Source organism: Arachis stenosperma, chromosome 3, assembly GCF_014773155.1.
Source record: "Arachis stenosperma cultivar V10309 chromosome 3, arast.V10309.gnm1.PFL2, whole genome shotgun sequence".
In the NCBI taxonomy this organism is placed as follows: Eukaryota; Viridiplantae; Streptophyta; class Magnoliopsida; order Fabales; family Fabaceae; genus Arachis; species Arachis stenosperma.
The window spans coordinates 153,451,627-153,464,140 of record NC_080379.1 but is presented as its reverse complement, the minus strand read 5'-3'; the positions used below and the strand labels follow the sequence as shown (position 1 = coordinate 153,464,140).

Sequence of the window (12,514 nt, the reverse complement as noted above, 5' to 3'; positions counted from 1 at the left end):
TTTTTTTTTTTAATACGGTAAGAGACATATCTGATTCTGATGTTAGTGTTACAGTAAAGTGAATACAAGTGCGGGAAAGGGGAGTATGGTGTCACAAACAGTTGAGCTCCTCAAGAATGAGATTCCTCTGGAGCAGGAGTCAGTGCTATTAACCGAAGCCACTGTCAATGGTCTTGTTCTTGTGGACATCATAAATGGATTCTGTACTGTTGGTTCTGGAAATTTGGTACTCTTTATTAACTAGTATTCAGATTTGAGACCCTGCATGTGTGTTTGTGATTGATATTACTTGCTTTTCAGGCTCCAAGAGAAGCCAACAGACAGATATCAGGGATGATCAATGAATCAGAAAGGCTAGCAAGATTGTTCTGTGACAAGAAATTGCCAGTCATGGCTTTCCTGGATTCTCACCACCCTAACAAGTCAGAGGACCCTTATCCTCCTCACTGTATTGTTGGAACTGACGAATCAAATCTTGTTCCAGGTTTACCGATTGTCAAATCTTGTTTAGCTTTCTCTCAATAGTCCAAATGATTTAGGAATGACATGACATGGCACGATCTGAATAATTTTGCATTGAATTGCAGTTTTAAGATGGTTAGAGAATGAAAGCAACGTTACAATCAGACGAAAGGATTGTTTCGACGGATACTTGGGGTCGATTGAAGAAGACGGTTCCAATGTTTTTGTAGATTGGGTGAAGAAAAATAAGATCAACACAGTGAGTAATTTGTGATTGTGCCTGGCAAAGTAAACTGCTGATTTTTTATATCATATCATTACAAGTTATAACCACTGATGTAATGCATTTTCTTTTGTTGCTTGGATTGGGAAGCTGGTGGTGCTAGGCGTATGCACAGATATCTGCGTGTTGGATTTCGTGTGCTCAACCATGTCTGCTAAAAACCGCGGCTTTCTGGAGCCTCTAGAGAGCGTGGTGGTGTATTCGCGTGGCTGCGCAACCTTTGATATCCCACTTGAAGTAGCCCATGACACCAAAGGAACTCTAGCTCATCCTCAGGTTTGTATATAGAGTAATGCTACACATCTAAACCCTTTTATGAACCAAGTCTAACCAAATTACATAATAAGACTTAGAATACTGCAAGCCATAACTGATTTTTATTATGTTAGATTAATTTGATTGGACTTGGTTAACAAAAAGACTTGGATGTGTAACATTATTTATGTATATATTATACAAACAATAGAAAATAGAAATGATAATTGTAAAAGCTAGGGCATGAGTTTAAATTTTGATGGCAGGAGTTTATGCATCACGTGGGTCTGTATATGGCCAAAGAAAGGGGAGCCAGGATAGCAAACCAGCTGCTGTTTGGTGTGGCAGAGAAGATATGATTTGGTGTGTGCCTTTTCCTCAATAAAAATCTCAAATACACTTATCTAAGGTTGGTGAGATTTATAAAAACATGTAATGTAATTTAAGCAGTATGAAGTTGAGTCAGGAAGCTCCCCTAAGGTTGAGATGTAAAATATGTTGGCAGTATCTTTTCTGAGACCTTTTGTTGTGAAATCAAATAAATTTCTGTAAAATAATGAAATGAGAAGGCTTCTCAATTGTCACTTAGCATGAAATATAAAGAAGCTTGACATGGATCGAAGTAAACTCATACAGCAGCAGTTATTAAAACCGAATTAGAACAACTGAAAACTGGTGAAGCAATCAACAGTCTGATTTGACTTGGTTAAACTCAATCAAACTCGTACCAATGCTCTTGCTAGCTAAAATTACACCAGTTACTCTGATTCCACAGACATGGATGCTCTCCAAGGTGTAAAAATAATGCTATTTGGATAACCAAAGATTTCAATCATCCCAACAGAACTACCATATCAACCATGCATACATTAACTAAGCATGATTATTTATATATTAATGATACATGGCTATATTATAATTTTTAAGAAAAATTTGAACTAATATACAAAGTTGATGAAAGATACCCTGTGAAAACAGCACTTCCATAACACATGGAATGAATAGTGACTAGTGCTGATACTTTGAACCCCTTCTTTTTCATTCTATAGTTAGTAAAGGTTCAGCAGCCATGCTTACTATAACCAGAGTTAGTGCAGTTAGAGCTAGAAAGGTCCTCAAATGCCCAAATTAAATTTCAATGCTGCTTGGAAGGTTAATAGTGAAAATCTTCTAAACCTGTAAGAAAAGGGAAAAGAAAGAAAATCAACACTGAATAAAATTGGTATCCAGTATCCACTGGAGAAAAGAAAAATCCATGAAATAGCTATTAAATAATTGAACACCGGATACCTTAACAGTAGACGCTGTATTGATCAGTATATCCGCCATTAAAGCATAAGATCTCACCAACAATACTCCCGAATACAGTGGTGCAAAACTCGGACCAGTTAGCAACTCAGAAAAGGAGCTTAGTCACTGGCTTAGCCAGTGAATCACTGGTCAAACAACATAAGAAACAACAATTTAATAAAGGATATTTGTATATTGGAATGGAAATTCATGTTTCTTTTTAATATAACAAATTAAAAAAATATCAGTATAGATATGAAGTAGCAGTAAAGATCTGCCTTTGATACAAGGAAATCAACGTATTTAATAACCCAAATCACTTTTGACAGCAAACACAAATTAAGTTATACCAGTTCATCGGCTCAATAGACCAGTATAATAAAAAAGGAGAAAGAAAAAGTTGCAGAGGATGAAATTGATATCAGTGAATGCTTTCATGACACATAAACCTTAAATGTAAAGAACTTACACCAAAAAATCAGAATTATTTACATGTCTCTGACATAATGACAAAGCCCTATTGTTGAAGCCTAAGCCGATTGAAGAATACCAGAAAATGATATTCAGGGGCCCAATACACGAATCCAACAACAGGCCCAGCTTTTATGTGCTGCAAAAATCAACGCAAGACAAGTTGCAAATACAAGTTTGTTACATCAAAGTAATAAACAATAATTTCACAATGGAATTACAGTAACAAATATTGAACAAATGTCACAGCTGTGATAAAGACAAACCTTTCCATCTAGAATTACAAGTTCACCATCAACCCACCGAGGATTCTTAAACCCTGGCTCAGCCAGCCTCCCTTGGCCTTTATAGCGAGCAACCTATAGTGTCAACAACATCAGAGAAAAGACTACAGAACAACAATAATTTTATCTCTTCCTTTAAAACTGGAAAGTAAATAAAAACTTTGGAGAGTTTTGTTTTGTGGGATTGGGGGGTGTAGAAAGCAGTGAGACTTAATATGATCCCCTTGTAACCGGGAAACAACCGTACCACTCCAAACTCTTCAGGAATTATTCCTTTATGAGGAAGTTGATACCTCTTTCCAACTTTTGCGCGAAAGGCCACCTAAAGTGATCATAGAACACAAGCAATCAGATGTATAATACAGGCTGCATAAAGGACCTGTTAGCTACATAAGTGAAGCTGTTTGAACTCATCTTCCTACTATACAAATCATCACCAGCATCACCAATTCACAGTGAGGGTGCGAAATTTTTACTTATTTATTTATTTTATACACAATTAGTTCAATACTACATTACACTTATCAAGGAATGTTTCTTATTTATTGAGGAAAAAAAACGTAATTATAATAAGATTGCAAATACTTCATTACACTTGAATAATATTAGATTTTGTTAATGCTAAATGTATATTTTAGAAACAGTTTAAACCGAGATTCAGATGTCAGCATATTTCAAAGCACCAACATTCATCATTCAGCTTGACAGTCAAACATTACATTTTCTACGCATGCAGGAGCTTTAATATCACAAAATTGAAAAAAAAAAGATATATACAAAAGAATTTCAAATTTGTATATGCAATGAAATAAAATTTCCAATATTACCTGACCAGCTGGTACATAAGGATCCCCAGTTAGTTTCAAGGCCTCAACATACTCATAAAATTCAAGATCTGAAGGCTCCTTAGACCCACTTTCCTCTTGCCATTGACCAACTCTACGACTAAGTTGAATAACTTCAGAGGAGAAAGGTCCATGTGCACCAATGTAAAGACCTTATCAAAATGAAAATATTTGTTCCTCAGTACAGATTAGAAACCCATTTCTGGCAGCTAATTTTTAGCACCTCATAACAATCAAATTGACAAGTGCTCTAGTAAATCACCATTTAGAGGATCCAAAGAAGCTGGTATTTCAATACGATTGAAAGTTGTTGTCCCAGATAATGGCTGATGATTTTGTGCCTGACTTAAAGTGAGATTTATCAAATCTCCCACCTCTTTGAGCACCTAGAAGATTGAATGGAAGCATTATGGTCTACGAAGCTTTTGGATGAATTTAACAACAGAATGCTGACACAATGAAACCAAATGTCAAATAATTAGAAATTGCAGTTTCACTTCTACTACTTAGACCTACCTTTGAAGGTACCTTTCCCTTCCCGATGAATTTAGCAAGGTCAAACATAACATGATCAACTTTTCGTGGACCTTGCATCCTGGTTGATTTATCTGATAAAGATTTCCCTTTGTCATGGTCATCCTGCTGATTGACTTCCTTTTCAACAGTAAAGGAAAATGAACCACGTCCCTTCATCTCCAACTTAGCAGGAACTCGAAGCAAATCCCAGGTGGGAAAACTGCTGGAAAGTTTCTGAACAAGACCACGAACGACAATTTTGACTGCAATTTCATTTTGTTCTTCATGTTCAAAAGTTCCCAGATCATCATTTATTTCAATCTCATCATCTCCCTCTTGGTCAGTTTCAGACTTAACATCTGCCAGTTCCAGACTTCCTGTATCATTGTCTTGCTCCTCATCTTCATCTTCATCTTCATCTTCATCTTCATCTTCATCTTCTCCTTCTTCATCATCATCATCTTCATCGTTATCCTCATCCTCTTCTTCCTCAATTATCTGCTCAATCACCTTAGATATAATATCCTTGTCTACTTTCTCTGGGTGTGTAACCTTGAAAATCTTCACCTTTACGCCAGGAATCATATCTTTCATGACATTTTGAAATCCAGGCATTCCCTCGGCTGGATCAGAGCCATCATTTCTATCATCAGCTGGATCTTCAGTACTCACAACAAAGAGTTCACTTCTATCATCAGTTGACTCCACAGAACCCAATCTCTCAGAAGCACTCAATGCTTTAGGGGAGGTTGTTGGGGAACCATGGAAGGCCCCTCCTCTTCTCTTCAAGTACACAGCCTGAAATTAAAATAAAACCCTACTGCATTACTGCAAATGGACAATAACCTTTGAATACAGTAAATTTAAAAAAACAAGGTATCAGCAAAAACTTAAAACAGCAAAATCCAAACAGAACAGAGAACGATGATTTGGTTTGAGTGATTAACAAAAGAAAATGAATTGGAACCATTTATTTATTATGGATGCCGCTGACTAAGTGGACTCTACATTCGTTTATACCTATAGAAGACATATCAAGATATCAAGATCTCTATCTAACTGAGAGGTGAAATGAGCAAATTAGGATGTTTCAACACTGCAATATGGTCAAGATAAATTTTTCTTCAAAAATCACATGAAATCAATCTTAAGTAAATCCCTGAATTTATAGTGATAAGTTGAGAAGGGATGACTTACTACTATTTACATTATAATGATCCAAGGAGAAATTGATGGAAATTATAGTGATAAGTTGAGAAGTGATACCTGAGACTTGAATTCACCTTTCCTATCCATAGTAAGAAAAAATTCAAATAGAGGAACACCAGCACCAGATGTTGCAAGTTGCCTAGAAAAATATGTGACAGGGTCAACACTAGAAGACACACCGGATAATAGTACGACTGCCTAAAATATACCATTTAAAGCAACACCTCAGAACACATCAAGAAGTGAAAACTGTTCGAAGATAATAGATTATTTGCATAAGTTAAGATAGAGTTCATATAAGTGAAACACATGGCACTGAAAATGGATGTAAAACACGCAGAGAACAGCTGAATACAGCTTTGTCCAATTACAACCTTGGAATAAGAATCGTAATCTATCAGCTTCACACATTTCAGAACCTACCCTCCCCAAATAACAGTTTTTCATGTTATTTAGGGAAATCCCCTTTCCTAGTTAATTACTTCATTCAAAACTGGATCATTTTGTAACTAACCTGAAGTGTTCATTAATATGAACAATCATGACAATAAATTGCTGGCTCATCCAAATGGTCAAAGCTTATAGCTACCGAATCTCATAGCAATTTAGATAATACTAGGTTATAAATTTCACAAAACAGTCAATGTTAGCAAAGAAATACAACATATACTATGAATTTTCAATTCTAAAAGACAATTAGAAAAAGAGGGAGTTGAAATCTCGGAGTTAGAGGAAAAAACAGCAGACAGAAATAGAGCAGAAAGGAAGTGTATAGAGTCTGATAAATTCTGAATGAAACTCGGTGATAATAGAGTACACCCATGTCTATATTATAATACAAAGGGAAGGAAGAGACTGGTGGGAAGATTAGGTACAGTATGGTTAGTCAATTACACATAACAGCTGTTACCTAGGGTATGATTCTTTACATCCTAGCTCTAATGAAATTGAAGCAGCGTAGAGTTAGAGGTACAGGAATACTGCCCCAAATATTTTGACACATTTCCTTTGCCAGAAAATTATTTTTATACTCTTTATCAATGAAAGATAGCAAAAATCCTAACATGGTTATAATCATCAACATAAAGAAAACTACCTAGGACTATAGCTCCTTGCAACATATCTTCCGTGCTCTGGAGTAATGCGTATAATTAGACCATGTGGATCATTAAAGTCTTTTGAACTACCAGCCCACCAACCCACCTGTGAAGAAAAATACATCAACTTTGAATAATTTTACAGGTTTGAGACATTACAACATTACTGGTGAAAAAATCAGATGCTAACAATAACATTGCAAAATATTGCAGTACATAAAAAAAGTCAAAATTTGAAGGGGAAAAAAAGGACAATACGCCAATTCATAAGTGAGTAAAATTTGAAACGTAATAGATCCAAGTAGTAAAAGAATTGCACCACTAGAACATTGGAAACCAATAATAAGCAACCCAAATATACTCACAATTCATAGTCAGTAAAGGATCAAGGGAAGTAAGGCTTTGTGGTGAAAACAAAGTTTAAATCAAATTACCACCAGTTTAAACAGCTACTAGTATTAACATGGTCACACTTTGAAATCACAATCGACATTCTATTCTATTCTCATGATGAAGTAAAGATGTATTCAAGTTGTCATTAAACAAATTCCAAGAAAACTCACAAGTCCAGCACCAGCTTCGTCTCTTAAAAAAGCAGCATCAGTGTATCTCTCTTCCTTTATGGCACTCTGAAAGATTAGAAAATAAATGTTATACCTTAACAAATGGTGTATTAGAAAATATGTTATAATAAAGATTTTACTTGTCAGAAAAGCATCATTGAATTAAAATTTCTTACATTGAGATAAGACATCACTCTTCCAACACTGTCATTGGTTGAGGCAGCTGCAATTGCCACCTTAAGCCTGGCAGCATCTTCATAATCCTCCAAATACACTGCATCTCTTAACCGAGCCTGTGGAGCACAAACCAAAGTAGCAATGAAACATTATTAAACCAGACAGCACATGATCGAATTACAAGGGGGATTCAAAGAAATCCTCTTTAGTATTGCATGGGAGTTCGTGCACTAACAATTAATAATAGGCCTCTTCATTGAACATCATGGCTTTGCCATTCAAAACAAAATCCTTCACGACTGTTATTAAATAGACGATTGCTTAGAAGTAAATGATTTCCCATTTTGATCAGTCTCTAGCAAACTAAAGTCATGACATGATTGACTCTATTCTAAGCTTACAATAGCAGCTGACTGCTATGCATAATGCATTACTTGGTTGCACCTCTATTCCACAGAAGGGTTTCATATTAAAGAAAAAAGCATCTCCATTCATTACTTGGAACCCAAATATAAAGCCTTGAAGAATACTTTAGTTTTAAATGATACAATAATAAGCAATGCTAGTACACTATAGTCTAGCTTTAGGATTTTGTGCACATGTTATTAACCAGCTCTCCTTTCATATTAACCCTAATTCTACACAAGACCATTCCTCGCAGCTAAATAAAAAAGTCCAAAAGAACATATTTTTAACACAAAAATTTGTTTTTACCCAACCCACACTAAAAATCAAAACCACCCTCTTTTTTCTAACAATCGACAGACACATCAAAATTGATTTGGGCACCTTAAGAACGGTGAGGAGACGCTCCTGCTCATCGACCTCCTCGAAATGCTGCCGCCATCGATCCCAATCCCACTCTTTCTCCTTCTCACCACCACCCTCAACCGCCGCCATCGCGGCATCGTCTTTCAAGAGCGAGCTGATGAGAGAATCGAACTGCTTGATGGCGTTACTGACGAAGTCCTGGACCATGGCGTCCCATCGGACGTTGTTTCCACCGCCGCCGGAGGTGCTGTTAGCATCGTCGGAAGCGGAGGCGTTGAGGCAGCGGCAGAGGGAATGGGAATTGGAAGAAGGAAAAGGAATGAGCGAGGGCCTTCTGAGAGTGAAAGGGATTGAAGATTGCTTCTTGTGGTTTGGGAAACTCAGCTTCGGAGCTGTGGGTGCATACATGGAAGCCATGACCATGACACAAAATTTCTTCTTTGCTTCGCTTTGGTTTCAGTTTGAGGGTGAAATAACAGTGGATATGTGAATGTGAATATTTTCTGATATTTCTTTTTTTTCCTCCTTTTAAGTAGTTTTGAGAGTAACCACTTAATAATATTAATATTAGTGGAGGAAAAAATTGGAAATATCTAATACCGGAAAAGAGAAAAATTGTGATTGTGGGAGAAACTCAAAACATGAGGCTATGAAGCTGACTGTGAAAATTTTGTTTATAGATGAGAAAAGATTTGTTTTAGGATAAGGATGAAACTGCAACTGCTGCTGGGATAGCTGTTTTTCCTCTCTCTAAATTCCAAAACATATTTGTTTTCCATAATCCATATGGCCCCTGAAGTGTTCGGTGTGTTAAATTGGAAATCTTTGGGTTAACAGGTGGCAATATGGAATTAATATTGTATTCAGATATAAGTTGTGCCAAGACCATTGATTAGGTAGGCCTTATGTTATTTGTCACACTCATCATATAATTCATATTCATTTAAAAGGGTGAATTTTGATAAATTTTTCTTGCACCCATTATAGAACATAATTTACAACTATTACTTTTTTACAACAAAGAGATTTGGTTTTTGAGTCCTTCAAAAATAGTGTATCATTAGCTATTTTCTTAATATCCTGACTTTAATTAATTCAGTTGATATTATTGGGAATTGGATTGAATTGGTTTACATTTTATATAAATTTTAAATATTAATAATTTGTAATTTAAAAATTTTGAAATTTTGTAATTTAAATTATATATTATCTAAATCACTCTAGTTTAAATTAGATTGAATTAAAAAAACAAATTCAAATCAATACAATACAAATTATAATATTTTGAATAAAATTAGCTTGAAAAATAAAAAACATCAATTTTTTTTTAAAAAAAATAAAAAAACAAAAAGATTTTCACTCATGAAAAATATCCAATTCTAGGTTCTAGCAACTTAGCAAGGCTCGTAGACATTAAGATTTGGGCTGTGTGACTTGAGTTAACACAAAACAAGGACCACAAAGTCCACAACTATTACCCCGAGGTCCACAAACCCCCCCGTATAACAAACCCTGTACGTAGCCAGCAATGGAAATTCTTTTGTTTCCTTCTCTCTATCTTTTCCTGTTTCCAATTTCATGCTTTTGAAATTCTTTCTGGGAACTGGTTTTATTATTCCAATATGCAACATAGAAATTTTATTTGGAGTTGCCGCACTTGGCAATCTCACGGCAGACCGTGAGACCACAATCTAAAGAACTAAAAAAAGCAGTGAAACACATAATAATTTGTAGTTTAGGACCATATTACATAGATTACAATTACAAGGACTTCTTGTGCAACAAGGGGTCACTGATTATCTGAGGCTCAAAGTCTGGTTTGACATAGTGAGCTAGTGTATCGGCATACATATCGTACCTAGCAGTCATTCTAAAGCCCCACCGGTCTTTCACCTGTCTGCACAAGTTGAGATCCATGTCTGTGATTAATAAGCCATCCCTGTTCCGGGACAGAGATGGCGTGCAGGATGAATCTGGTGCTGAAACATGGCTTGATCCATAAAAGTGCCCGAAATCGGCGTGCGCTGGCTTCCCGTCACCAGAAGTAAATGCATTAGGGAATGTCTCAGTCCCAACACGATTGATTGAAGCAACAAAATAACTATTTGCTATTGCAGCATTTCGTGCCTGAAAAACAGTAACACCTTTTTAAACCAAATCTCTACTGAAAAAACAGTACAAAATCAAAATAGAAGGTTAAGCAGCATCATTGTAGTATGTTAATTATCTCATTCATTAGTCATTTAAGAACTGATTTCGTTCTGATTATTGACTTATAGGCATTGGCATCAGATCATAGCTATTGCCACATTATGCCACAAAAATGTGCCAGATTCAATTTAAGAACCAGAGAGGTTTAGAGTAGTTTAGTTAATTATAGAGCAACTGACCTCTATTGGCCACATTGGTTCGCTGAGTTCACCCACAGTGGCAGAAGGGTTGAAAACAATCTCTGCACCATTTAGGCCAAAGGCTAACCAGTTTAATGGATGGTGCCTACCATAGCATATGTTAATGGCAATCTTTCCAAATGCTGTTTCAAATACAGGGTGGCCAGTATTTCCTTCCATATAGTATGTGCTTTCATTGAAGTCTCCAACTCTTGGTATATGGTTCTGCCAAGATGTTACGTGTTCATGACATAGCCACAACAGATGCATTAGCAATAAAATTAGGAACATAAAGTTTATGCAGTTACCTTTCTATGCTTTCCTATTACATTGCCGTGATTTCCAATTACAACAGCAGTGTTCCAAATAACCTCTCCATGGTTAATATCCCTCTCAAGGATTGGACTTATAATAACCATGTTATATTTGAGGGCAAAGAATTGCAAAAATTCTGTTGATTCCCCATCAACAGGTTCTGCAAATTCACACCACCTCTTCTCTCGTGTACAGAAGGCAAATGGCATCATCCATGCTTCCTGCAATGAAAGTATATAAAACTATTTAAGACTTCATATCACAGTATAAATCAAACAGTAAACATTCATAATCATGAAACTTACTTGCAAGCATAATATGTTGACTCCTGAAGAACCAGCAGCTTCAATTATTGGCCTTAGTTTATCAAAGATAGCCTTCTTCTGGTCTGCAAAATGAGCAGTTGTTGGAAGGGCAATGGAGTTCTGAATCAAACCAACCCTCACTACACGAGGTTCTCTTAATAGTTCTTTGTCAGCTTGAAAGCAGAAAGCCTGAAAGATTCAACTTAAAATCATCAGAGCAACCACTAGTACAGCAGAAATAGCCAACAGAGTCTCTACTTTCTATTCTGACAAAGAAGCCGTAGTTAATTAAAGCATTAATCTAAAACCATCTCACAACAGCCAGAGAAGAAACAAAAGACTAGTCATTCCCATGTTCATAGTCCATGGAGTGAGTACACACGACAGTGGTGAAAACTGGATAGATAAAGTGAAAGAATCCAACATTGTCTTATGTACTCATTTTGTGTATTCTGCATAAATGAAAGAATCCAACATTCCATTCATCTGTGAATGCAGAAACTTCATACCTGGAGGTCAAATCCATGCTTGGCAGAGAGAGTGGAAGCTAATTCAGGGAGAACAATTGTTTCAAGTGGTTTTCCACAATTAAGACCAGTAAGCAAACGGCTCACTTCCTGCAAGTATATGTATGGTCCATTTCGAAGAAGCATGAACAAAGATTAAAATGCAAGAAAATACAAATCATCAATCGAATTTTCCAAATTGACGATGGATTTAGGGAACCAACAAGAAATGCAAATTTGGTCGATTTAACTAAGGGAAAAAGAAAGGAATGGTAAGGGTATTACGTGGAAGAGATGGGGTTTGAGATTATCCTTGAGAAGCCGGTGAAGTGAGTCGTAGCCACAGATTGAACCCTTCGAATCATCTTCATTGCTCATCACTTGTTCTTCTTCTCTGCGTTTGGTGTCGTCCATATCTGCTGCTGCTTCTGTTTCTGCACGCTCTCAAATCTCAATCAGCGTTGGTCAAAGATTAGAGTGACAGCGGATTACGCATCTTCTTCGTTGGCAACACTCATCATAAACATGGAGTTGAATAATTCTCCTAATGAATTATCCTAACAAAAATTAAAATAAAAAATTAAATTATTAATTATTTAATTTTAAAATTTAAATTTTTAAAAATTAAGATTAGTATGTTCTTTTTTTTGTTCAAAATTGTTATTTTTTTATTTCTCTAATTTTATGGTTATATTAAATTATAAGACTCATGTATTAAATTATATATTTATCTCTTTCTTTTTTATTTTAATAGTTAATTTAGGATGATCATCTT

General features: G+C 35.9%; 3 protein-coding genes across 5 annotated transcripts; 1 reads left to right on the top strand and 2 right to left on the bottom strand.

Moving 5' to 3' along the window:
- LOC130968198 (nicotinamidase 1-like) lies at positions 1-1,584 on the top strand. Its single transcript, XM_057893355.1, has 5 exons — positions 1-226; positions 301-484; positions 588-721; positions 836-1,021; positions 1,267-1,584. The coding sequence occupies exons 1-5, from the start codon at positions 86-88 to the stop codon at positions 1,357-1,359; spliced, it is 738 nt and encodes a 245-aa protein (XP_057749338.1). The 5' UTR covers positions 1-85; the 3' UTR covers positions 1,360-1,584.
- Positions 1,585-1,794: 210 nt separating this feature from the next.
- On the bottom strand, positions 1,795-8,978 carry LOC130968197 (protein EXECUTER 1, chloroplastic). Of its 3 annotated transcripts, none has more exons than XM_057893354.1 (13): positions 8,242-8,978; positions 7,452-7,568; positions 7,276-7,341; positions 6,712-6,818; positions 5,673-5,754; positions 4,407-5,204; positions 4,153-4,276; positions 3,873-4,042; positions 3,293-3,367; positions 3,028-3,120; positions 2,641-2,900; positions 2,291-2,436; positions 1,795-2,176 (listed from the first exon to the last, which is right to left on the bottom strand). In XM_057893354.1, the coding sequence occupies exons 1-11, from the start codon at positions 8,644-8,646 to the stop codon at positions 2,808-2,810; spliced, it is 2,130 nt and encodes a 709-aa protein (XP_057749337.1). In that variant the 5' UTR covers positions 8,647-8,978; the 3' UTR covers positions 1,795-2,176; positions 2,291-2,436; positions 2,641-2,807. The 3 variants fall into 3 exon arrangements, with proteins under 3 accessions (XP_057749337.1, XP_057749335.1, XP_057749334.1); XM_057893352.1 differs by having other exon boundaries at positions 2,783-2,900; XM_057893351.1 differs by having other exon boundaries at positions 2,760-2,900; positions 8,242-8,977.
- An 852-nt stretch (positions 8,979-9,830) lies between these two features.
- On the bottom strand, positions 9,831-12,270 carry LOC130965328 (beta-ureidopropionase). The gene is made up of 6 exons (XM_057890095.1): positions 12,025-12,270; positions 11,743-11,850; positions 11,234-11,422; positions 10,922-11,149; positions 10,614-10,838; positions 9,831-10,350 (listed from the first exon to the last, which is right to left on the bottom strand). Exons 1-6 carry the CDS (start codon positions 12,151-12,153, stop codon positions 9,985-9,987), a joined length of 1,245 nt encoding a protein of 414 aa, XP_057746078.1. The 5' UTR covers positions 12,154-12,270; the 3' UTR covers positions 9,831-9,984.
- Positions 12,271-12,514: the final 244 nt, after the last annotated feature.